Source organism: Salvelinus alpinus, chromosome 9 (assembly GCF_045679555.1).
Source record: "Salvelinus alpinus chromosome 9, SLU_Salpinus.1, whole genome shotgun sequence".
Lineage (NCBI taxonomy): Eukaryota > Metazoa > Chordata > Actinopteri > Salmoniformes > Salmonidae > Salvelinus > Salvelinus alpinus.
The window spans coordinates 45,380,886-45,405,626 of NC_092094.1; the positions used below are offsets into that span (position 1 = coordinate 45,380,886).

At 42.4% G+C, this 24,741-nt stretch overlaps 1 protein-coding gene across 1 annotated transcript in view; it reads right to left on the minus strand.

Moving 5' to 3' along the window:
- The window catches only part of LOC139530186 (protein phosphatase 1H-like), a 59,233-nt gene extending 35,265 nt beyond the window's left edge, over positions 1-23,968 (minus strand). The window contains exons 1-3 of the mRNA XM_071326359.1: positions 23,235-23,968; positions 7,617-7,788; positions 865-1,218 (exon numbers count right to left, since the gene is read on the minus strand). Coding sequence (XP_071182460.1) covers positions 865-1,218; positions 7,617-7,788; positions 23,235-23,467 — 759 coding nt within the window. The 5' untranslated portion in view covers positions 23,468-23,968. The remainder of the gene's footprint in view (positions 1-864; positions 1,219-7,616; positions 7,789-23,234) is intronic.
- Positions 23,969-24,741: the final 773 nt, after the last annotated feature.

Genomic DNA, 24,741 nt, shown 5'->3' on the forward strand with positions numbered 1-24,741 from the left:
TTGATTTTCCCATGATGTTAAGCAAAGAAGCACTGAGTTTGAAGGTAGGCCTTGAAATACATCCACAGGTATACCTCCAATTGACTCAAATGATGTCAATTAGCCTATCAGAAGCTTCTAAAGCCATGACATAATTTTCTGGAATTTTCCAAGCTGTTTAAAAGGCACAGTCAACTTAGTGTATGTAAACTTCTGACCCACTGGAATTGTGATACAGTGAATTATAAGTGAAATAATCTGTCTGTAAACAATTGTTGGAAAAATTACTTGTGTCATGCACGAAGTAGATGTCCTAACCGACTTGCCAAAACTATAGTTTGTTAACAAGAAATGTGTGGAGTGTTTGAAAAATGAGTTTTAATGACTCCAACCTAAGTGGATGTAAACTTTCGACTTCAACTGTACAGGCAGAGGACAACAACCGGACAGTTCTTCTTAGAAATAAAAAAGAAAACTGTATTTAGACAATGCTTACTAGTCCTATTCCCACTGCGCAGTAAGCTGTGACGTTGATCTCATTATGCCAACTGCATATCTTCAGAAAAAAAAACTAGTTGCTAAGCAGATAATGATGGGAATGATGGGAGCGCTGCAATGTCTCTTACAATGAATGTGCAGTAATTAAATCGATGCTGCAGTGTCCCTTATATACTGTAATTAATTCAGGATGGTTAGTATGTTCTTTCAGACCAGGGCTGAATTCACCAGGGCACAACATACTGAAACGTTCAGAAAGAAATAGATCATGTACAACAGACATGCCTGTCTCAGATGTAGAACAGGGAATCACATCAACTCTATTCATGACATTTCTATCTGCAACAATCCACAATGTTAACCTACTGAACATGGCAATGAACTCACCATCTCTTTGAAGGCATTCTCGATGGCTCCCATCACCAGGCTCTCATGATGGACCTTCTTCTCTGTGAAGAACCTGGTGGGAGGGGGGTGACTGGGGGAGCCGGGTGCCCCTGCGGCCCCCCGCAGTGAGGCGGTCCTGGTGATGCCCCTGTGGGTGGTGGGGGTGAGGTTGGTGGGCTCTTCCCCGTGGATGATGGGGACCAGCTGGGCCGGGTTCCTCAGGACATCCAGGACCTCTCGGAGGTGTTCTACGATGTGGTGCTGGAGCAGCTTAGACGCCACCACCGCCGCCCCTGAGCCCGCATGGCCGTCAAACAGCCCCCAGTAGTGGAAGATCAGTCCGGGCACTGCATCCTGGACACACAAACACAGACACACACATTTTGCAATGTCAAAAGCTGGCACGCACAAACACAGGAGAATAAGTAGAACAAAACACAAACAATTAGCCAAATCAACATTTTTATAATTTACAAATATATATATATAAACTCAGCTAAAAAGAAACGTCCCTTTTTCAAGATCCTGTCTTTCATAGATAATTCGTAAAAATCCAAATAACTTCACAGATCTTCATTGTAAAAGGGTTTAAACACTGTTTCCCATGCTTGTTCAATGAACCATAAACAATTAGTGAACATGCACATGTGGAACGGTCGTTAAGACACTAACAGCTTACAGACGATAGACAATTAAGGTCACAGTTATAAAAACTTAGGAAACTAAAGAGGCCTTTCTACTGACTCTGAAAAACACCAAAAGAAAGATGCCCAGGGTCCCTGCTCATCTGCGTGAATGTGCCTTAGGCATGCTGCAAGGAGGCATGAGGACTGCAGATGTGGCCAGGGCAATAAATTGCAATGTCCGTACTGTGAAACGCCTAAGACAGCGCTACAGGGAGACAGGACGGACAGCTGATCATCCTCGCAGTGGCAGACCACATGTAACAACACCTGCACAGGATCGGTACATCTGAAAATCACACCTGCGGGACAGGTACAGGACGGCAACAACAACTGCCCGAGATGCACCAGGAACGCACAATCCCTCCATCAGTGCTCAGACTGTCTGCAATAGGCTGAGAGAGGCTGGACTGAGGGCTTGTAGAACTGTTGTAAGGCAGGTCCCCACCAGACATCACCGGCAACAATCACCGGGACAAACCCACCGTCGCTGGACCAGAAATGACTGGCAAAAATTGCTCTTCACTGACGAGTCGCGGTTTGGTCTCACCAGGGGTGATGGTCGGATTCGCATTTATCATAGAAGGAATGAGCGTTACACCGAAGCCTGTACTCTGGAGCGGTATCGATTTGGAGATGGAGGGTCCGTCATGGTCTGGGGCGATGTGTCACAGCATCATTGGACTGAGCTTGTCATTGCAGGCAATCTCAACACTGTGCGTTACAGGGAAGATATCCTCCTCCCTCATGTGGTACCCTTCCTGCAGGCTCATCCTGACATGACCCTCCAGCATGACAATGCCACCAGCCATACTGCTTGTTCTGTGTGTGATTTCCTGCAAGACAGGAATGTCAGTGTTCTGCCATGGCCAGCAAAGAGCCCGGATCTCAAGCCCATTGAGCGAGTCTGGGACCTGTTGGATCGGAGGGTGAGGGCTAGGGCCATTCCCCCCAGAAATGTCAGAGAACTTGCAGGTGCCTTGAGAGTGGGGTAACATCTCACAGCAAGAACTGGCAAATCTGGTGCAGTCCAGGATGAGGAGATGTACTGCAGTACTTAATGCAGCAGGTGGCCTCACCAGATACTGACTGTAACTTTGGATTTTGACCCCCCCCCCCTTTGTTCAGGGACACATTATTCAATTTATGTTAGACACATGTTTGTGGAACTTGTTCAGTTTATGTTGTTGAATCTTGTTATGTTCATACAAATATTTACACATGTTAAGTTTGCTGAAAATAAACGCAGTTGACAGTGAGAGGACGTTTCTTTTTTTGCTGAGTATATAGAGTTGAAGTTGGAAGGTTATAAACACCTTAGTTTAAATGTAAATGTTTTAAATGTTTCACAATTCCTGACATTTAATCCCAGTAACAATTCTCTGTCTTAAGTCAGTTAGGATCACCACTTTATTTTAAGAATGTGAAATGTCAGAATAATAGCAGAGAGAATTATCTATTTCAGCTTTTATTTCTTTCATCACATTCCCAGTGGGTCAGAAGTTAACACGCACTCAATTAGTATTTGGTAGCATTGCCGTTAAATTGTTTAACTTGGGTCAAACGTGTTGGGTAGCCTTCCACAAGCTTCCCACAATAAGTTGGGTGAATTCTGGCCCATTCCTCCTGACAGAGCTGATGTAACTGTGTCAGGTTTGTAGGCCTCCTTGCTCGCACACGCTTTTCAGTTCTGCCCACAAATGTTCTATTGGATTTGAGGTCAGGGCTTTGTGATGGCCACTCCAATACCTTGACTTTGTTGTCCTTAAGCCATTTTGCCACAACTTTGGAAGTATGCTTGGGGTCATTGTCCATTTGGAAGACCCATTTGCGACCAAGCTTTAACTTCCTGACTGATGTCTTGAGATGTTGCTTCAATATATCCACATAATTTCCCGCCCTCATGATGCCATCTATTTTGCGAAGTGCACTAGTCCCTCCTGCAGCAAAGCACCCCTAACATGATGCTGCCACCCCCGTGCGTCACGGTTGGAATGGTGATCTTCGGCTTTTCAAGCCTCCCCCTTATTCCTCCAAACATAACGATGGCCATTATTGCCAAACAGTTCTATTTTTGTTTCATCAGACCAGAGGACATTTCCCCAAAAAGTATGATCTTTGTCCACATGTGCAGTTGCAAACCGTAGTCTGTCTTTTTAATGGCGGTTTTGGAGCAGTGGCTTCTTCCTTGCTGAGTGGCCTTTCAGGTTATGTTAATACAGGACTTGTTTTACTGTGGATATACTTTTGTACCTGTTTCCTCCAGCATCTTCACAAGGTCCTTTGGTGTTGTTCTGGGATCGATTTGCACTTCTCACACCAAAGTACGTTCATCTCTAGGAGACAGAATGAGTCTCCTTCCTGAGCTGTACAATGGCTGCGTGGTCCCATGGTATATATACTTGCGTACTATTGTTTGTACAGATGAACGTGGTACCTTCAGGCATTTGTAAATTGCTCCCAAGGATGAACCAGATAAAAAAAAATTCTGAGGTCTTGGCTGATTTCTTTTGATTTTCCCATGATGTCAAGCAAAGAGGCACCGAGTTTGAAGGTAGGCCTTGAAATACATCCACAGGTACACCTCCAAATTGACTCAAATTATGTCAATTAGCCTATCAGAAGCTTCTAAAGCCATGACATAATTTTCTGGAATTGTTCAAGCTGTTTAAAGGCACATTCAACTTAGTGTATGTAAACTTCTGACCCACTGGAAATGTGATACAGTGAATTATAAAAGTGAAATAATCTGTCTGTAAACAATTGTTGGAAAAATTACTTGTGTCATGCACAAAGTAGATGTCCTAACCAACTTGCCAAAGTTGGTTTGTTAACAAGAAATTTGTGGTGGTTGAAAAACTAGTTTTAATTAACTCCAACCTAAGTGTATGTAAACTTCCAACTTCAACTGTATATACAGTGGGGCAAAAAAGTATTTAGTCAGCCACCAATTGTGCAAGTTCTCCCACTTAAAAATGTTCATCATAGGTACACTTCAACTATGACAGACAAAATTAGAAAAAAAAATCCAGAAAATCACATTGTAGGATTTGTAATGAATTTATTTGCAAATTATGGTGGAAAATAAGTATTTGGTCACCTACAAACAAGCAAGATTTCTGGCTCTCACAGACCTGTAACTTCTTCTTTAAGAGGCTCCTCTGTCCTCCACTCGTTACCTGTATTAATGGCACCTGTTTGAACTTGTTATCAGTATAAAAGACACCTGTCCACAACCTCAAACAGTCACACTCCAAACTCCAGATGTGTTTTTCAGCGGCAGGGACTGGAAGACTGTAACGATCGAGGCAAAGATGACCGGAGCAAAGTACAGAGAGATCCTTGATGAAAACCTGCTCCAGAGCGCTCAGGATCTCAGACTGGGGCGAAGGTTCACCTTCCAACAGGACAACAACCCTAAGGGCACAACAAAACCTATTCCCCATCAGGAGACTGAAAAGATTTGGCTCCATGGGTCCTCAGATCCTCAAAAGGTTCTACAGCTGCACCATCAAGAGCATCCTGACAGGTTGCATCACTGCCTGGTATGGCAACTGCTCGGCCTCCAACCGCAAGGCACTACAGAGGGTAGTGCGTACGGCCCAGTACATCACCGTGGCCAAGCTTCCTGCCATCCAGGACCTCTATACCAGGCGGTGTCAGAGGAAGGCCCTAGAAATTGTCAAAGACACCACCCACCCAAGTCATAGACTGTTCTCTCTGCTACCGCACGGCAAGCGGTACCGTAGCGCCAAGTCTAGGTCCAAGAGGCTTCTAAACAGCTTCTGCCCCCAAGCCATAAGACTCCTGAACAACTAATCAAATGGCTACTCAGACTATTTGCATTTCCCCCCCCTTCTACACTGCTGCTAGTCTTTGTTGTTATCTATGCATAGTCACTTTAATAACTCCACCTACTTGTACATATTACCTCAATTACCTCAAAAGGGTCTGAATACTTATGTAAAATATAATTTCTGTTGTTTTTTTATATATAAATTTGCAAACATTTCTAAAAACCTGTTTTTGCTTTGTCATTATCATCTAACCTGACCTATGCCCAAACTCACTGCTGTCATGTTGACTTGTACCAGACCGTGTCTCTTCTCCTCCCATAGGATCCCTGATGTCTGACAATAACATATATTTGTAGAATGTAAACATTCTGCAATCCCCTCTCTCCTTTGGTGACATGAATAAGGATATTTCATATTTTCAACAAACTCCAATTCCCATGTTAGTCCGTTATAGTTCGTTAAAACAGCTTACAGAAACAAAATACCAACATTTAGTAAAATCTTTGCTAAATATGTTAACTTGAACCTGTTTGCAGCCCAAGTTGTAAGTAACACATGGCTTCAGTGTGGAAATATATACATAGCATTCACACTGATATAGGGGCAAGGCCTACCATAAATTGCATTATGGCTGAGCACGGACATGCCAAACATTGGTCAAAAAGCAAGATTAAATTCACACAAAAAAAAAAAAGAGCGAAAAATTCTAATCAAATTCTAAGCAAAACAACTTGCTGTAAATAGGTCAAAATAAACTTTGAGGCACCATAATCGCTTCCTGTGGGCATATCATATTAAAACAACGCAGACTATGGAGGGTTTTACACACATCTAAACCTTTCACAGTAGCTGGACAAAGAACCAATATAAAGACAAAGGGAGAATGTCCACTCCCCGTTATACTGCTCCTAAATATACATGTTTTATATACATATTGGAACCATCTGACAGATCACACTTCTTCAGAAGTTGCATTGCATGCGTGCCACGGACATTCTCGCCATAAAGCCAGGACAGTGAATCATTCTAGTAAGTTTGGGTTTAATAAAATTCAATGAAAAACAAGCAAACAATAAATACATGAAAAAAGTAATGATATAAAATCGTCAGCATAAAAAAAAAAAGACACGACGCATTGCTGTTGAACCAGCCTTCGTTGTAGTAGGCCTAGGGTAAGGGTAGCCTACGGAGGGCTTGGGTTTTAAAAATGTGAAACGGAAAACCAAAAATTGTTATGCGGTTCACCAGTATTCACGTCTCTCGTTTCATGATTGGCATGGACACATGTAACCTACATCATGGAGGGGGTTTTAAGCACATCCAAAGCATGGCTAAAATGATGTAGGCCTGTCTACAATACATAGATTAAAAGGGAAGGTCAGCTCACTGTTTTGCTCCTCTAAAAATTGATATTTTAATAAAGCTTTGGTGATTAAGATGCATTTTCAAGCCGTCTCACAAGCCAAACACTTTATCAACAGTCTTGACTAGCCTACTTGATTACATTGGGCAGGACAAAAATAAAACAGCCTTCATTGAGAGGAGGGGAGGCTATGCTTAGTTTTTAATTAAAAAAAATAAAAAAAAGGTAGGGGAAAAAAGTGTTTTATGTTTCCAAATACGATGTATACAGGCACCAAATCAGATCTTGTTCCATGCGCATATGGGCCGTGTACGTCACGGCTGGATAGACTGTTTCCGTTGTAAAATTCATGCCATAACCAACTGTGTTACCGCTAAAACCAGCTTTTGGTTGGTCTTAAATATCCCTACCAGCGCTGCCTAAAATGAGCATTTTGGATCATGTTTTTAAGGACACCCCTCAAATATTTCCACCCCTCTCATCTGAGCGCAAACCTGCTGATGTTAGACAGGTAAATTGCCAAACCTGGCATTAGGGCTGGAAAATGCCAGTGAGACAGTTTTTACATGACAAAATTGCAAACTAAAGTGCATTTGACTCTAGCGCCGCCATAACGCCAGACGAAAATAGAACCTTATGACGGATGTGAGGCTGGGGAATAAGGGTTAGGTTGGTGACCACTAAAGTAGCTGAAAGGCAGTACTGTAGCCTACTAAGTACTGTAGCCTGACACTCGTTTACCAGGCTTATAGGTCGTGCTGGTGAATAGACTATGACTGATGTGAGAGAAGAGAAGAGTCAACAGGTCCTGATGTGACAGAATGGGGGGGGGGGGGGGGGGGGGGGGCAAGGGGTTAAGACTAGGTCTGGAGTATGTGTGGGAAGGGGGGGGGGGGGGGGGGTACTCACAGAGTCCTCCATGATCCCCAGTCCCTCTCCATTGGGCAGGGAGGACCTCCTCCGTGTGGTGGGGGTCATGTTGGGGGTGGAGTTTCCCCCAGCACTGAGTCTCCTCCTCACCAGCACCACCTCACAGCATGCCTGGTCCTCGTTCAGAAGGCTCTTCCCAGCATTGATCACCCTGTAGAAGGAGAGAAGAGCACAAGAATGTGAGGAGCAGAACCAGACACACTGTGGGAAAGGTATAGCAGATTTCAATGTAACAATGTGTGGTTTGTGACACCCTACTACAGAATTTTCCAAACTCATCATTACGCTTTGATTATTTGAATCAGCTGTGTATTGATATGGTAAAAAACTAAACATGCACCCCTCGAGTTTGAGAAAGTTTGAGAAACGCTGCCCTAACACATACAGTGCATTCGGAAAGTATTCAGACCCCTTGACTTTTTCCACATTGTTACTTTACGGCCTTATTCTAAAATGGATTAAAGTGCTTGTTTTTCCCTCATCAACCTACACACAATACCCCATAATGACAAAGCAAAAACAGGTTTAAAAACTGAAATATCACATTTATATACGTTTTCAGAACCTTTCCTCAGTACTTTGTTGAAGCACCTTGGCAGAGATTACAGCGTCAAGTCTTCTTGGGTATGACGCTACAAGCATCTCTGCATAGCTATTTTTTTTTCTTTTTTAGGTCTCTCCAGAGATGTTCAAATGGGTTCAAGTCAGTGCTCTGGCTGAGCCACTAAAGGACATTCAGAGACTTGTCCCGAAGCCACTCCTGCATTGTCACGGCTGTGTGCTTAGGGTCATTGTCCTGTTGGAAGGTGAACCTTCAACCCAGTCTGAGGTCCTGAGCTCTCTGGAGCAGGTTTTCAGCAAGGATCTCTCGGTACTTTGCTCTGTTCATCTTTCCCTCAATCCTGACTAGTCTCTCAGTCCCTGCTGCTGAAAAACATCCCCACAGCATGATGCTGCCACCACCATACTTCACTGTAGGCCTGGTGCCAGGTTTCCTCCACACATGAGGCTTGGCATTCAGGCCAAAGAGTTCAATCTTGGTTTCATCAGATCAGAGAATCATGTTTCTCATGGTTTGAGAGTCTTTAGGTGCCATTTTTCAAACTCCAAGCATGCAGTCATGTGCCTTTTACTGAGGAGTGGCTTCCGTCAGGCCACTCTACCACAAAGGCCTGATTGGTGGAGTGCTGCAGAGACGGTTGTCCTTGTGGAAGGTTCTCCCATCTCACAGAGGAACTCTGGAGCTCTCTCTCAGAGTGACCATCGGGATCTTGGTCACCTCCCTGACCAAGGCCCTTCTCCCCCGATTGCTCAGTTTGGCCGGGCGGCCAGCTCTAGGAAGAGTATTGGTGGTTCTAAACGTCTTGGAGGCCACTGTGTTCTTGAGGAACTTCAATGCTGCAGACATTTTTTGGTACCCTTCCCCAGATCTGTGCCTCGCTTCAAGAAAAAAATAAAAGAACATCTAATGCGATAGACCATATGACTGGACAGGAAATAGAAAGTATCAACTGAATGTTAAATGTGTCCCTGTCAGGTGTTTTAATTGTCTGTATTGTCTACTTGTTTAATGTTTGTGAAGTCTTGATTTGTGGTTGTTTGTAATGTCTTGTTAATTGGTGTTGGACCCCAGGAAGATTAGCTAGCGTTACAGCATTAGCTAATGGGGATCCTAATAAAAATTACAATCCTGTCTTGGAGCACTACGGAAAATTCCTTCGATCTAATAGCATGGTTTTTGCACTGACATGCACTATCAACTGTGGGACCTTGTATAGACAGGTGTGTTCCTTTCCAAATCATGTCCAGCAATTGAATTTACCACAGGTGGACTCCAAGTTGTTGAAACATCAAGGATGATCAATTGAAACAAAAAAAAGCAAAAGGTCTAAATACTTAAAGTATTTCTTTTTTATTTAAGGAATTTGCAAACATTTCTAAAAACCTGTTTTCGTTTTGTCATTATGGGGTATTGTGTGTAGATTGATGAAAAAAAATAATTTAATCAATTTTAGAATAAGGCTGTAACATAACAAAATGTGGAATATACTTTCCAAATGCACTGTACATATAAAAAGACCTGGGCAAATAATTTCCCTCGTACATGTAGGACTGGGCCGCAGAGAAATCTGAACTAATGGATACATTTTGTCTGCTTTTGTCCAGTCTAGACTCCAGTGTTACAAAATATGAACATTTACTTTTCACATGCACTAGCCTCGGCTTCCATTGCAAATGGCAATGAAAACATTCATGCCAGGGTATGTACATTAGTTGTTACATAATCTGTACTTGAGGGTTTGTTATAATGAACCGACTGATAAGAGAGACAAAGCAGGGCTCCATTCTCTAGTCTCAGCTGACTACAGACACACTGGAGAGAACAGGACATTGGCAGGCAATTGGCAGGAAGAGAAGCTGAAATTCACACAGTCAGATCACTGATAATTGGTCTCCTTGTAAGGCTTTTACAAAATGGGTGATCTCCCAGGACCCTATAGACTCAAATCATAGAGCCCTCACAGTGGCAAAAGACCTGTAGTAAAGTGATAGCGCTCTAATGAACTGTTTTCATTGGTAAGCACTGGTGTGCTCCCAATTTAAAAAGGTGAAGAGCACCAAACAGTATAGGAGCAAGAGACTAGGCTTAAAATACTAATCCTACCTCAAACAAATATCCTAGCTATCCAATTCCTTTCTTTCATTTTAAACCATACTGGGCAAGTTACCAGGTTGTTAGAGCCCATGATACTAGGTTTGAATAGCTAAATTGGTGCGCAGAGCTTGATTCAATGGTTTAATTATTGTATGGGCCATATACAGTAGAGGTCGACCGATTATGATTTTTCAACGCCGATACCGATTATTGGAGGACCCAAAAAAGCCGATACCGATTAAAAAAAAATTAAAAAAAATTATAATAAATAAAAATCGGCCATTTTTTTATATTTTTTTGTAATAATGACAATTACAACAATACTGAATGAACACTTATTTTAACTTAATATAATACATCAATAAAATAAATTTAGCCTCAAATAAATAAACATGTTCAATTTGGTTTAATTAATGCAAAAACAAAGTGTTGGAGAAGAAAGTAAAAGTGCAATATGTGCCATGTAAGAAAGCTAACGTTTAAGTTCCTTGCTCAGAACATGAGAACGTATGAAAGCTGGTGGTTCCTTTTAACATGAGTCTTCAATATTCCCTGGTAAGAAGTTTTAGGTTGTAGTTATTATAGGAATTATTGGACTATTTCTCTCTATACGATTTGCATTTCATATACCTTTGACTATTGGATGTTCTTATAGGCACTTTAGTATTGCCAGTGTAACAGTATAGCTTCCGTCCCTCTCCTCGCTCCTACCTGGGCTCGAACCAGGAACACATTGACAACAGCCACCCTCGAACAACTACTCCAAGTCTCAGAGCGAGTGACGTTTGAAACGCTATTAGCGCGCACCCCGCTAACTAGCTAGCGATTTCACATCGGTTACACCAGCCTAATCTCGGGAGTTGATAGGCTTGAAGTCATAAACAGCGCAATGCTTGAAGCATTGCAAAGAGCTGCTGGCAAAACGCACTAAAGTGCTGTTTGAATGAATGCTTACGAGCATGCTGGTGCCTACCATCGCTGAGTCAGACTGCTCTATCAAATCATAACGAGCCTTAGGTCATTAATATGGTCGAATCCGGAAACTATCATCTCGAAAACAAAATGTTTATTCTTTCAGTGAAATACGTTACCGTTCCGTATTTTATCTAACGGGTGGCATCCATAAGTCTAAATATTCCTGTTAAATTGCACAACCTTCAATGTTATGTCATAATTACGTAAAATTCTGGCAAATTAGTTCGCAACGAGCCAGGCGGCCCAAACTGTTGCATATACCCTGACTCTGCGTGCAATGAACGCAAGAGAAGTGACACATTTTCACCTGGTTAATATTGCCTGCTAACCTGGATTTCTTTTAGCTAAATATGCAGGTTTAAAAATATATACTTCTGTGTATTGATTTTAAGAAAGGCATTGATGTTTATGGCGGCCCAAACTGCTGCATATACCCTGACTCTGTTGCAAGAGAAGTGACACAATTTCCCTAGTTAAAATAAATTCATGTTAGCAGGCAATATTAACTAAATATGGAGGTTTAAAAATATATACGTGTGTATTGATTTTAAGAAAAGCATTAATGTTTATGGTTAGGTACACGTTGGAGCAACGACAGTCCTTTTTCGCGAATGCGCATCGCATCGATTATATGCAACGCAGGACATGCTAGATAAACTAGTAATATCATCAACCATGTGTAGTTAACTAGTGATTATGATTGATTGATTTTTATAAGATAAGTTTAATGCTAGCTAGCAACTTACATTGGCTTCTTACTGCATTCGCCTAACAGGCAGGCTCCTCGTGGAGTGCATTGTAAGGCAGGTGGTTAGAGCGTTGGACTAGTTAACCGTAAGGTTGCAAGATTGAATCCCCGAGCTGACAAGGTAAAAATCTGTCGTTCTGCTCCTGAACAAGGCAGTTAACCCACCGTTCCTGAAAATAAGAATGTGTTCTTACTGACTTGCCTAGAATAATGGTGTACATTGTTTTGTTTTTTTAAATCGTCTAAATCGGTGTGCAAAAATACCGATTTCCGATTGTTATGAAAACTTGAAATTGGCCCTAATTAAAATCGGCCATTCCGATTAATCGGTCGACCTCTAATATACAGTGTAGGGTTTCAGTGTTCACTAAATTACCATACACCTGTTTCACATTGAAACTCACCCAACACCTTCATCAAAGTGACACTGGTCTGATACTTGCAATAACAGGCCTAATCTTTCGTTTGTCTGAAAATCAGTTTAACCAGAAACTGTCTTATTGTCAGACAGACATGTTTGGCATTGCACTGACATCCACCTCAGCAGAGTTTCCCATAGAGGAATAGAGAAGATACAGTAATGAATGATCCCTTTGTGTTTGAGCCCAGACTGTCTGAGGCTGAGCCGGAACCCCGACCACAACAAGTGTTACACTTGAGCGTTAAGAAGTCTTTAATCTCTGATCTGAGCGGAATGGGCAACCTGGCACTGGCCTAAGAGATGAAGAGTTTCAAGTTTATTCGCCATGTGCACAGGATACAACAGGTGTAAAACAGTAGTGACATTTTTACCTTAAGAACTCTTTCCCCAACAATGCAAAGATAATAATAATAAAAATAAGATTAAAGAAACATGAGAATGCAAGTATATAAAAAGGTCAGTGCCAGTACCTTATTCAATGTGCAGGGGTACTGGAGAGGTTGAGGTGGGTTTATAAATAATATTTAAAAAATGGCAGTAGGATGTACAAATAAACAGAGCTGAAAAGTGACTGGTAACAGGAATATATACACATTTCCATTGTAATATAGTAAATGGTAATATATACAATACCGGTCAAAAGTTTTAGAACACCTACTTATTCAAGAGTTTTTCTTTATTTTTAGTATTTTCTACATTGTAGAATAACAGTGAATACATCAAAACTATGAAATAACACATATGGAATCATGTAGTCACCAAAAAAAGTTTATTATTCTACAATGTAGAAAATAGTAAAAATAAAGAAAAACGCTTGAATAAGTAGGTGTCATAAAACTTTTGACAAGTAGCGTACATGTAAACAGGCTTAATAGTGACCAGTAGCAGGATAAATAGTTAATAACGAATGGTAATGACAATCAATAATCATTGGACAGCAGCTTAATGGATTAATACATCTAATCAATATTCATTTTAGCAGCAGCGTAGGTTGTGTCTGAGTGGGTAGAGACCTGTAGATGGGCATAGTTGTTAGCCTTATGGCCAGGGGAAATAAACTATTTAGGTGTCTGTTGGTCTGAGCCTTGGCCTTGATGCACCGGTACCACCTGCCGGACGGGAGCATGGAGAACAGCCTTTTGTTAGACGGCGCCGGAGAAGATGGCTGACGTTTTACGTGCTCCTAACCGATTGTTTTTTTATGTTTGCTTTTTTGTGTCGTTTGTAAAAATAAAATATTTATTTTTTTACTATTTTGTACGTTACGTTGCTGCTACCATCTCTTATGACTGAAAATAACTTCTGGACAGTGATCACTCACCACTAACTGGCAGAAGCTTTTTTTCCCATTAACGAGTCTGACGAGCCCGACGTGAACAACATACTCCTTTCCCGCGAACAGGCCCAAATCCCCGTCATTTGCTTCAAGACGACGAGAAGAAGATAAAACTGGGTCGGGCTGCTTTCAGAGAATTTGTAGGCGATCGAATAAACCTTCCGTTCTACTAGCTGACGTGCAATCATTGGGAAATAAAATCGACGACCTATGAGGAAGATTAAACTACCAAAGGGACATTCAAAACTGTAATATCTTATGCTTCACGGAGTCGTGGCTGAACAACGATGTATCGGCAGGATAGAACAGTGGCGTCTGGTAAGACAAGGGGCGGCGGACAATGCATATTTGTAAACAACAGCTGGTGCATGATATCTAAGGAAGTCTCAAGGTTTGTTCGCCTGAGGAAGAGTATCTCATGATAAGCTGTAGACCACACTATCTACCTAGAGAGTCATCTGCATTTTTAGTAGCTGTCTACATACCACCACAGACCGATGCTGGCACTAAGACTGCACTCAATGAGCTGTATTCCGCCATAAGCAAACAGGAAAATGCTCATCCAGAGGTGGCGCTCCTAGTGGCTGTGGATTTTAATGCAGGGAAACTTAAATCTGTTTTACCAAATTTCTATCAGCATGTTAAAATGTGCAACCACTGGGAAAAAAGCTCTCGACCACCTTTACTCCACACACAGAGGCGCGTACAAAGCTCTCCCTCGCCCTTCATTTGGCAAATCTGACCATAATTCTATCCTCCTGATTCCTGCTTACAAGCTAAAATTAAAAGCAGGAAGAACCAGTGACTCAGGCAATAAAAAAAGTGGTCAGATGAAACAGATGCTAAGCTACAGGACTGTTTTGCTAGCACAGACTGGAATATGTTCCGGAATTCTTCCTATGGCATTGAGAAGTACACCACATCCGTCATTGGCTTCATCAATAAGTGCATGGATGACGTCGTACCCACAGTGACCATACGTACATATCCCAACCAACATCCGCACTGAGCTAAAATGCTAGAGCTGCAGCTTTCAAGGAGAGGGACTCTAACCCGGAAGCTTATAAGAAACCCCGCTATGCCTTCCAACAAACCATCAAACAGGCAAAGTGTCAATACAGGACTAAGATCGAATCATACTACACTGGCTCCGACGCTCGTCAGATGTGGCAGGGCTTGCAAACCATTACAGACTACAAAGGCAAGCACAGCCGAGAGATGCCCAGTGACACGAGCCTACCAGACGAGCTAAACTACATCTATGCTCGCTTCGAGGCAAATAACACTAAAACATATATGAGAGCACCAGCTGTTCCGGAGGACTGTGTGATCACACTCTCCGCAGTTGATGTGAGTAAGACCTTTAAACAGATCAACATTCACAAGGCCGCAAGGCCAGACGGATTACCAGGACGTGTACTACGAGCATGCGCTGACCAACTGGCAAGTGTCTTCACTGACATTTTCAACCTCTCCCTGTACGAGTCTGTAATACCAACATGTTTTAAGCAGCCCACCATAATGCCTGTGCCCAAGAACACAAAGGTAACCTGGAGAAATGACCACCGACCTGTTGCACTCACATTTGTAGCCATGAAGTGCTTTGAAAGGCTGGTCATGGCTCACATCAACACCATTATCCCAGAAACCCTAGACCCAATTTGCATACCGTCCTAACAAATCCACAGATGATGCTATCTCTATTACACTCCGCACTGAACTTTCCCACCTGGACAAAAGGAACACCTATGTGAGAATGCTATTCATTGACTACAGCTCAGCGTTCAACACAATAGTTCCCTCAAAGCTTATCAATAAACTAAAGGACCCTGGGACTAAACACCTCCCTCTGCAACTCGATCCTGGACTTCCTGATGGGCCAACCCCAAATGGTAAGGGTAGGTAACAACCCATCCGCCACGCTTATCCTCAACACAGGGGCCCCTCAGGGGTGCGTGATCAGTCCCCTCCTGTACTCCCTGTTCACTCATGACTGCATGGCTAGGCACGACTCCAACACCATCATTAAGTTTGCCGATGACACAACAGTGATCAGGGGCCTGATCACCAACAACGATGAGACAGCCTATAGGGAGGTCAGAGACCTATCCGTGTGGTGCCAGGACATCAACCTCTCCCTCAACGTGATCAAGACAAAGGAGATGATTGTGGACTACTGGAAAAGGAGTACCGAGCACGCACCCATTCTCATCGACGGGGCTGTAGTGGAGCAGGTTGAGAGCTTCAAGTTCCTTGGTGTCCACATCACCAACAAACTTACATGTTTTTTATTTAACTATGTAAATAAGAACAAACTCTTATTTACAATTACAGCCTACCGGGGAAGAGTGGGTTAACTGCTTTGTTCAGGGGCAGAACGATAGATGTTTACCTTGCATTTGGAACCGTCCGTGTCCTTTCACACTAATCACACCAAGACAGTCGTGAAGAGGGTACGACAGAACCTATTCCCCCTCAGGAGACTGCAAAGATTTGGCATGGGTCCTCAGATCCTCAAAAGGTTCTACAGCTGCACCATGGAGAGCATCCTGACTGGTTGCATCACTGCCTGGTATGGCAACTGCTCGGCCTCCGACCGCAATGCTCTACAGAGGAAGTGCGTACGGCCCAGTACATCACTGGGGCCAAGCTTCCTGCCACCCAGGACCTCTATACAAGGCGGTGTCAGAGGAAGGCCCTAAAAATTGTCAAAGACCCCAAGAAGCTTCTCAACAGCTTCTACCCCCAAGCCATAACACTCCTGAACATTTCATCAGATGGCTACTTTGACAATTTGCATTGCTCCCCCTCCCTTCTTTTACACCATTGCTATTCTCTGTTATCTATGCATAGCCACTTTAATAACTCTACCTACATGTACATATTACATCAATTACCTCGACTGGTCGGTGCCCCCGCACATTGGCTCTGTACCAGTACTGCCTGTATATAGTCTCACTATTGTTATTTTACTGCTGCTCTTTAAACTACTTGTTACTTTTATTTCTTATTCATATTTTTTAAACTACATTGTTGGTTAGGGGCTTGTAAGTAAGCATTTCACTGTAAGGTCTTCTTCACCTGTTGTATTCGGCGCATGTGACTAATACAATTTGACGTCTCGGGTGGCTGGAGTATTTGTTAATTTTTCAGGCCTTTCTCAGACACCGCCAGGCATGTGATTGTTGCATTTGGTTTGTTATCTCGTTCCACTTCCTCTACACTTGGGCCTCACTTGCTCTGTCTGACCTTAATAGATCCGAATGCATTTGGAACCGTCAGTGTCCGTTTGCTTGGTCCTAATAACGGGACAGTGGATCTGTTCCAATATCCACAGTCCACACTAGCATAGCACTAGCACTTAGAAACAAAGTCAATGTATTGGACACTACTAAGTGTGCGCTAGTGCGGATATTGGGATATGGGAACGTAGCCAGTGATGCTCGGGCCTTGACAGTTAGGCAGTAGAATAGTACAACCAAAGTGCATGTGAAGGGTGTGATTATTGTGCAACCACAGTCATTGTCAGAAGCCAGCCAACACAGTGCAGAGAAGAGCAAATCAACAGCCCTCACGCTGAAATTTGCATCTGAGGAGAAGTATGATTCTCTCATCACCAATAATCTTACCTCACAAGCAGACATTGATCATTAATCAGAATAGACATCTCTTACTAGTCCTCTCTTATAGACGCGGTAAAGATGTCAATAGTACGTAGACCGTGGGGGATAGAAGGAGGATGCCAGATTAGGGTTGGGTGGAATCCAGATTTTCATACCGTCCTTCTCTCATCCCTGGATTTACGGTATTACCTGCTTAGTACACAAGGGGGCTCCCCCCCAAAAATCAAAAGCCTATTGGGTGTCTGTTGCATGAAACTAAGAAAATTAGCAGAAGTAATAGAGAATTTCTATGGAGGCTGCTAGCTAAAGAGTGCAAACGAAAATAAAAACAAATTCATAATGTTAGACATATAGGTAGGAGCTACTGAAAGTCATTTTCGGTGACTTCGGACATTTACAATCGAATGTGAATGAGAGACATTCTGCAAATGAACAAAGCTGAAGCATGCTTGTCTTAAGGAAGAACAGTACTAGCTCTGAAGCAGCATGTGTACATGCTGTGTCTGTGTGGAGTCTGGAGCCGCAGCTTCGGAGAAGAGGGGGCAGGCGATCAGAGAAGAGAAAAAAAACAAGAAAATGAAGAGCAGTGGCAGCTGCACAGATAACTCATCCAAAGGGCTTTGACTTGATGGCAGAAAGATACCTCTATATGATGCCTCGTCTCCTTATCTAAGTAAGTGGCTGAATTAATAACTAGCAAGTTAAACTTAGGGGTCGCGTTAAAACCTTAGAATGAATCCAGCTACATTTCCTATGATAAACATTAGAAACACCCTGTGTATACAAAACATTAAGAACACCTGCTGGGGGGTAGATCAGCTTTAATATTGCATATTGATAGAAGCCACAATCTATGTAATCATCCGCCTCATTTCCAATCCCCCATTTATATATTCTCCTTCTTTATGATTTTCCCCTAAAACTAAAACCCCTCCCCTAATTGGAGTAAACTAGAGGGGTTGGGTTAAATGCGGAAGGTATTCAGTTGTATAACTGACTAGGTATCCCCCTTTCCACTTCCAGCTTATACATACTACATACATTTCATGGACAGTATATTTTACATGAGTTATCTTTTGTTTGTTTTTAGTCCCAGCCTTGAGCTACCCTCAACCCCTCCCATCTATCTCTGAAGACCATCCATTTCTAGCTGCCATATATTTTTCCACTGTGCTGTTTCACAATAGTCCTTTCTATTCTCAGAGTTACTACAGATTCTAAATGAAAGATAAACACCTGCTCTTTCCATGACAGACTGGCCAGGTGAATTCAGGAAAAAGTTATGATCCATTATTGATTTCACTTGTTAAATCTACTTCAAATCAGTGTAGATGAAGGGGAAGAGACAGGTTAAAGGAGGATTTTTAAGCCTCGAGACAATTGAGACATGGATTGTGTATGTGTGCCATTCAGAGGGTGAATGGGCAAGACAAAATATTGAAGTTCCTTTGAACAGTGTATGGTAGTAGGTACCAGGCAGTTTGTGCCAAGAACTGCAACCTTTCTGGGGTTTTCCACGCTCAACAGTTTCCTGTGTGTATCAAGAATGTGCCACCACCCAATGGACATACAGCCAACTTGACAGAACTGTGGGAAGCAGTGGAGTCAACATGGGCCGGCATACCTGTGAAATGCTTGACACCTTGTAGAGTCCATGCCCCGACCAATTGAGGCTGTTCTGACGATACAACTCAATACTAAGAAGGTGTTCCTAATGATTGCCATGCATCGTTTTTTTGCTAAAAATACCTTGCTTTTCATTGTAAGTTCATTTACTTGTGGCTGCCAGCTAAATAGCGTTGCACTTCAGTTGTCATCTGATGAAAATTAAGCAATTTTCTGCCAAATGTGTTGCACTAATGTATTTTCTGTGAAGTAAAACTGGTTGCACGCCTCTGATCACTCTATATAAAAAGAAAATATAAAAAAAAATGTGACTTTCAATATAAAAACGTCAATACTCACCTGCTCCTGCTTTCTACAAAATATGAACATTTATTGAAAAACTTCAAAATAAATAGTTAGAATTGAAAAACCACCCCGTGGCCCTTTCCAAATACCCCGGGATACACGGTATACCGCCCAAGCATTTGCCGGATTGGTGCACATTCAACAAATCTGATCTAACAAAGTGGATATTTGTCAAATCAATCATGATTGATGTATTGTAACAGGTCCACAATCTAATTAATAAAGTCAGATTTTGATATATTTGGTTGTTTTTCAATGTATAAGATTTAGAACACTCCAGTCCTCGGGGGCCGGAGGTGTCACTTTTTCAACATCCCTAGCAAACACAGCTGATTAAACTAATTGCATTCTAAACTGAAGATCATGATTGGTTGATTATTCGAGTCAGGTGTGTTAGCTAAGGCAAAAGTGTGACACCAATCAGGCCCCCGAGGACTGAAGTTTCACGTCTCTGATTTAGAAGTGGTCCCGTTTCAGGTTTAGAAGAAATAACTGCTAACTCCCGTTTATATAAGCTGGTAGCATAGAGAAAACGGTGGTGGTCAGAAGTCATTTAACTGTAATGCAGTTGATTGGTGATGATGACATGAACATGTATTGGGGTTGAAAAAGCATTACACTCCCGATTTTCACCTCAACATAGTGTGTAATACATAAACAATACATAAACAAAAGCCTAAATGTAAGCACATTTTGCTGGGGGCAAAGAGGCGATTCGGGATCTTTCCCACACGCGTTTCCATGGCCTTTCCATTGTTTTTGGTCAAGTTCCATCTCTTACATTCTGATTACGTTGTCAGGATCTATTTATGACAAAAAGGCACAATTGATTGATCATTCTAACCCAACGTAAGTGACTGATCACATTCAAATCATTATATTAGGAGAAGAGAACATATGACTCTGATCCAGTTCCTGTGTATGGTCGACAATATGAACTGAAACCACTCATTTCCTTGTGGCCATCTAAGTTACCCTGCTACTGGCACCCTTACAAGATAGAAAGACAAACACGTGCTACTACATCATGTGATTGCCCACTATCCAAGTGTGTACAGTGATGTGCACTTCTCTGTGACATTCACTTAGATATGCATGTCTGCCACCCTCCAGTCATCACATTAGCAGTGTTCATTCTACACAGACACATATTGACTAATGTATTGGTCCTCTTCCATTCAGTTCATGAGTACTATGTAGCTGCAGGACAGGAAGAGGGAGGGAGGGAGGGACAGAGAGAGAGCCATAGCGATAGATAGACAGTCATATAAAAGGGGGTGAGTAGACTTCATGTAGGCCTACGGAGGGGAACATGAGTAAGAGAAAGAGAGGTGGGGACATAGAGAGAGCAGGACTCTGCCCTTCTGAAATGTTGGCGCTCACAGGACCTGACAGCAGACCAGGAGAAAGTGTGCAAAGCGGCCAGGTCAGGGGAGGATTGTTGTAGTGCCACTTCTATTCTTCCGCCACCCATCGCCAATCTGTGAAATACAACAACTCGAGTCCAGCTCTTATAACGCAGCCTCTGACTATGTTATATCACAGTTAAGAGGGTGATTCCTTGGCACGGGACACTGTTCTCAGTGGAGATCACATCATCTTAATATGGGCCTGGCTGCTGGCTGAGAGGGGAGGGAGGGGACAGATCTCACCACAACAACAGAGCCTGCTGGTCAACCAGCTGTTGACAAATCCACAGCAGTGTAGCAGTGCCATCCCTACACAGACAGCTGGGAGAAGCATGTCAGCCATAGCCTGACGGACTAGATTACACGCCACTCTGATAATAAAAGCAATCTAGCGCTGTGCTGCATGCATGCTGAGTAGGTGCTGAATGACCATGGTTGTCCAAATTTGGCTGCTAGTCCTTTTTTCATTCTTGTGATGGAAGCCTGAGGGAATGCACAGATATCACAGTTAACATTCAACGGTCGAGGGATGCAGACTGGAAGGTTTGTTTGTTTAGGAGGAACACAGCAGCCCCAATATAAAAACTTTTTTTTTTACTTTGAAGTTCAAAACATTACCATCTTCAACATCACCACTGTGCAGCAGATCCGAAGGGTCCCTGGTTCGAATCCCCGAGCCGACTAGGTGAAGAATCTGTCGATGTGCCATCGAGCAAGGCACTTATTCATAGCAATTAGGGTTAAGAGTGTCTGCTAAATGACTCAAATGTAAAATGTTAGGCAGTATCTTGTACTTTGCTGCACTGGGGGAAAATGTTATGCTCATTTGTGACATTGAGGTGGATTTGTGCCAGTATCCAACTTGAGATGGAGAAGCATGTGCACATCTAAATTGGGTTCATCGTCAGGACACGGGAGTTAAAGTTGTAACAGATGCAGAACGAGAGCCCTTCTTCCTGCACAAAGTATACTTGTATTGCAAATGGCTAAATGTACCCTATTATCACAATTTGTCATTCTACCAGAGCTGAAAAGAAACTGAAAACTCAGGAGGATCGATGGACAGATTAAGCTTGAGGAAAATAAACAAGTATTTAAATGGCTGACAGGGAACAGAACAGACTTCAAAGTCATTTTTCCACTTCCCATCTTGGCACAATCCACACCTGTGTCTCTCTGTGAACACATAATGTCTCATTTAGGTGGGTCTGAAAATGCAGTGTCCTTCACCAATCAATGACAAATATAGCTGCTTCAGAAGAATGACATGCGTATAACGTGCGTTTCAAGTTATTCTCCGTGCCTTCTCCTCCACACAATTAGCATTTCATTGGCATTTGAAATAGTAAAAAACATTTCATGATTTGTTTCATTTAAAAAAAATGTATATAGCAGCACAGACTACTCTCTTCATTGAAGCACTGAACAAGTTAGCTTTTTCATAAGGCAACCTGCAGCAGTAACTGTTGCTTTTACAGTGTGGTTTAACAGTGTGTGCAAAGGAAAGTGTTTATGAACCCATGTCCTGAAACTATCCACAACCCCATGATAGAATCTGCCTGTGCACTCGAAATGGGGCATGCATAAATAATGAAACTGTAAAGGGAAGTGATAATCCATCATCCCCTGACAGACACAAGGATATATAGCATGGCAAAGCAACTATTAAATGCCATTATAGTTCACATGTAGGCCTAACTCATGGTACTGAAACTACAACTAGTTGCACTATATCCATCATAATATTTTAGCCATGATGCACAATGGCATGCAACAGTATATTGTAGGGCTAGGTGGTGTAGCAGACAGCAGGTATGGTATGGGTAAATACTATAGCAATAGGATACTAAAGCATCTTTCTGTTGTTGTGTCACAACAACATTTCCATGCAAATGTCATTTAGTAGCCTAAATAGAAACCGTGTTCATCTATGTTTGCGTTTCATACATCAAGGGGCAACTTTTGCACCCACTGGTGAGATATATATTTACTGTTCATTTTTATTGTTTATTTCACTTTTGTATATGATCTACTTCACTTGCTTTGGCAATGTTAACATATGTTTCCCATGCCAATAAACCCCCTTGAATTTAATTAGAGGCTATTCTGACAGACCGTATAGCCCAGGGATGGGCTACTTCCGTCCTCGGGGCTGGGGAGCTGTCACCTTTTTCCCCATCCCTAGAAAGCATAGCTGATTAAAAGTAATTATGTTCTAAACTGATGATTAGTTGATAATTGGAATCAGGTGTGTTAACCGGGGTTGAGGCAAAAGTGTGACAACAATCAGGCCCCCGAGGACTAGAGTTGCCCATCCCTGGATTAGCCTATTCACATGGAAATAAATGGCGCTAATTATTATGTTTATGTTTCTGACTCTGGTCCAGGGAGCGTGCTGAACCTACCGCTTTAAATGCTGCTATAGCTTGCTACGACTTAAAGATGGACGCATACTTACTCTGCATAACCAGTGGCCCATGGCAGCCTCTTCGTCTCTTTCAGAATGAGGATCGGCCGAGAAATATGATCCGCCGAGCACTCGATTTCATCCGGTGACAGTCCCAGAAACTCTGGTCTTGTGTACGGATATTTCAGCGGTAAATCGGGGCCACCGAAATGGTCAACGTTTGAACTGCCAGCCATCATACCTCCCATAAAATTGGCCACAGCTGATTTCATCCGTGTGAGCATGTTCTTGCCGCAGCGTGTCAGGGCGATGGTAATGTGCGGGTCCCCTTGCCCGGAATATCACCTTGGCTCGGCGGCGCGTTTTGCGGACCGCAACAGTTCAGATATGCCCCTCTCTCTCTCTCTCATTCAGACGCGGAAACAAACTCATGATGAGCACAGTCATGTGACAAACCGGTTGTTTTCTGGATTTGGTTGCACAGCCATCGCGCTGTGATCAGTTTAAACGATTAGCAGCACGTCAGGCAGTAGGTCAAAGGTAGGCTAGTTGTTATCCTGGAATGCCGTCCAGTGGCAGGTACACTACAAAAGCATATAAGGAGTCACTTCAATCCAACGTTTGCTTGCCCTCTGAAGTGCTCCTTGCTCATACCCTCGAAATAGGGTAAGTGCAGTCAGCTGACACATACATCCTCTTTGGAGTGGCCTAGTCAGTCTCCTTTTCTGTCTGACAAAGCATTTTCAGTTCAGTCTATTTCACATTCTATCTCCCACATGCCCTTCTCAGACATGTCCAAGTTATCGCATTTGTGTATAGGAATAGAACGTCCAATTACAGTAGGGACTATGCCTATGTGTCAACTGCAGTGGAATAACCTAACCAGAAAATGAGGGGTATTTCACACCGAATTGGTTTGGAACGGGTTTTCCAAACTGGCGAATTTCCCCCCCTAGGTCTGTTCGTTTGAACTGGTGTGAGCACTCTATCCGCACTCGGGAGCGCAATAAAAACACACCGTGGTTCGCTCAAAAAGGGTGGTCTCGGTCCCATCCCATACCTACAATGGTGCTTTTCCCTGCAGGTAAGAACAAAGTCTGGACCAAACACAGGAAACCCACCTAGCAAAATGTCGAAAACACAACTATGTCCCATGTCCAATCTATGTTCGGTTTTAGTGGAATGTGAAAGTTTAAAATAGATATACAAAACAAGTTAATTTCAATGTACTTGCAGAATATACACATGGATACAGTATAACAAATTGGTCTATGAATTTTTTAAATTAACATTCATACATCACTCCGGTATTTACACACAGTATTTATTTTCAACAATTCAAGTGCTAGTTGTCAACTCTATTCCACTACAGAAGAAGCAAGACTCAAATCATCATACCTACTCATATTTCACATTTTGAATGTCCAGCAAGACAAAATATACATTATTATTATTATTACATACCTCACCATTAAGTGAAGTTTTGCCAATACATATTAACAAAAGGTTTTCCATTAGGTTCTTATATTAACATTTCATGTAACATTTAGTTATCATT